At 34.9% G+C, this 2,500-nt stretch overlaps 1 protein-coding gene across 1 annotated transcript in view; it reads left to right on the forward strand.

The window, feature by feature from the left end:
• The window catches only part of LOC122256732 (60S ribosome subunit biogenesis protein NIP7 homolog), a 3,864-nt gene extending 2,639 nt beyond the window's left edge, over nt 1-1,225 (forward strand). The window contains exon 4 of the mRNA XM_043021618.2: nt 765-1,225. Coding sequence (XP_042877552.1) covers nt 765-884 — 120 coding nt within the window. The 3' untranslated portion in view covers nt 885-1,225. The remainder of the gene's footprint in view (nt 1-764) is intronic.
• Nucleotides 1,226-2,500: the final 1,275 nt, after the last annotated feature.

A 2,500-nucleotide genomic window follows, 5' to 3' on the forward strand; every position in this document is an offset into this window, starting at 1 on the left:
CAATGATCATAGTATTATTGTGTATGATATATCATGTTGATGCCATGAGCATTTTTGAGTATGTACGAACGAGGCATGTAAGGTACCTTTGCAAGTTTGGCTGTTTGGGAGTAGGAGTGAGAAGGAGGAGTGTATATTGTTTTGGTAATTTATTTTTTCTTTATTACAATGAAGATAATGTTTTGCCAAGCTTTGATACACAGAGTATGGTGTATATTCCCCCTTTATAGAGACTAGAAGACTAGACTTCAAGAATTATTAGTTTAAACAATGTTATAGCCATACCAATACCCCCTATAAGTCTCCAAACACAATGAAAAAAAGATGGAGAAGATTTTCAGTATTCTAATATATTAATGAGCAGGAATTGTGAGGAAAAATCAGTTGTGGTGTGAAGCTTAAGTCTCCCTCACTTCACCAGATCTACAGAATAGCATCCCGCAGTCTGCATTGGGATTTTTTTTTTTTGGGGGGGGGGTTAGCTGGAAACGACCCTTCTTCCTTGTACAAGGAAGGTAAATTCATTAAGTAATAGAGACAAAATGCTTTCATTTATATAGATTTGTGTGTATATATATAGAGAGAGAGAGAGAGAAAGAGAGACAGACAGACATAGACACAGGCATAGACATAGATACAAATACAGACGCAGACACAGATGCTGACAAATAGACTGACAGAAACAGAGACTGATACATACACACATATACATATGCTGGTTTATACTTAGGTATAATTGCTTTGATGATCATTTTCCTTTACAGGGATTTGGTGTAGCAGCAAAATCAACGGCAGAATGCAGACATGCCAACCCAATGGATATAATATGTTTCCATCAAGCTGATATTGGTGAATATATTAGAAATGAAGAAACTTTAGTGTGAAAAAATGTGTTGAATGCTGTTCTAACTAGTATAGGGAAGCTGATTATATTATTATTTGTTTTATAGTAAAACAATTTATACCACTTGATCATTGTTTGATTTGAAGACCTAAAGAAAAAGGCATTTTTGATAAGGGGGAGTATCTTTGTATGATGTATGCCTGATTTCATCAATGAAAGTATATTTTTTGTATCAGTATTCAGTATGCATTTATATTCTGATTCGAATATGTTCAACATACCATCAGTGATAAAATGAAACATACTTTTGATGTTTGTTCATGTTCCAGTCAGAGACATATTTCATGATCATCTCTACATTTCTAATAAAAGTCAAATAAGCTGTTTATTTTATTAACCTATTTCATCTGTAAGCACCAAATGATGTTAAACTATCTCCATGCAGAGGAAAGAGTTAAAAAGCAATAAATAAAAATGAAAATGTCAGGCAAGCAGAATAAGTTATGGAAATGACCTTTACTTGTGTTAATAAGTGCCTAGAATAATCTTGACATGATAGTTAATGTAAGAAGGATAGTCATGAGAAAAATATTGATGCTATTTTGATCCGATCCTTTCCCAGAGTAACAAACACTTTGTAAAACAGTATAAGTATGGAAACTTTTGCTGCTTTAATAACTGAATACCAAGAAATATGATTCAGTTAAAAAAAAAAAAGATATACAAGACCAGGTTGACAGGATAAAAATTAATGTTTCATTTGATTTATATTTTGATATTTGTTACGCGAAGATGAACTTTTAGAAAAGATAATCTGACCGATCTACCTCTTCACTATGTAGAGTTGCTACATGAAATGAATTTGATTATAATCAAGATTTGCTCAGTTGGATATTTGGCATACATGGGTCTCTAGTTTTAACCCATTGCAGACGAGTGTCATGACATCATGACACAGGAGCTTTGGCCTGACGACGGGCGTATTTTATTGTGCTATGTGTTGGCAATTGCTGTCATAATTACTATAATTGATAAAATACCGCAGATGAATTTACTGTGGCACTCACAGTCATAAGCAGTGGTTATATGTTTCGTATCCATTTATGACAGCAAGAGAGTGGGAAGATTCAAGAAGTGACATGTCTTCAAGAGATCTATACCTTTAACTCACACTTCACTATCTCTCTCTCTCTCTCTCTCTCTCTCTCTCTCTCTCTCTCTCTCTCTCTCTCTCTCTCTCTCTCTCTCTCTCTCTCTCTCTCTCTCTCTCTCCCTCTCTCTCTCTCTCTCACACGCACACACACGCACACACACACACACACACACACACACACACACACACACACACACACACATATATGCATACATTCACTTGCTCAGTCTCATTCTATCTGATACATCCTAGGCCACTAAGATCGGAAGTTTGTCAAGACAACTGCCTTGGGGTTGACACTATAAAGTGCCTTTAAAAATGAGCCTTTTTTTCAACCATTTATGGTAAAATTTCCTGCATTTTCAGCATCATTTGAAAATGTATGTTAAGTAATGTTATTTAAAACCCAATAACAGACAGGTCATATTTAGATTAAAGACATTCAAATTCAGCAAAAGTGTCAAACAATGGGTCCACATTCATGAGTTGTTCTGGGTCCTATG

This window comes from Penaeus japonicus, unplaced genomic scaffold (assembly GCF_977035675.1).
Source record: "Penaeus japonicus unplaced genomic scaffold, GWHDUDI00000001_assembly GWHDUDI00000031, whole genome shotgun sequence".
Classification (NCBI taxonomy): Eukaryota; Metazoa; Arthropoda; class Malacostraca; order Decapoda; family Penaeidae; genus Penaeus; species Penaeus japonicus.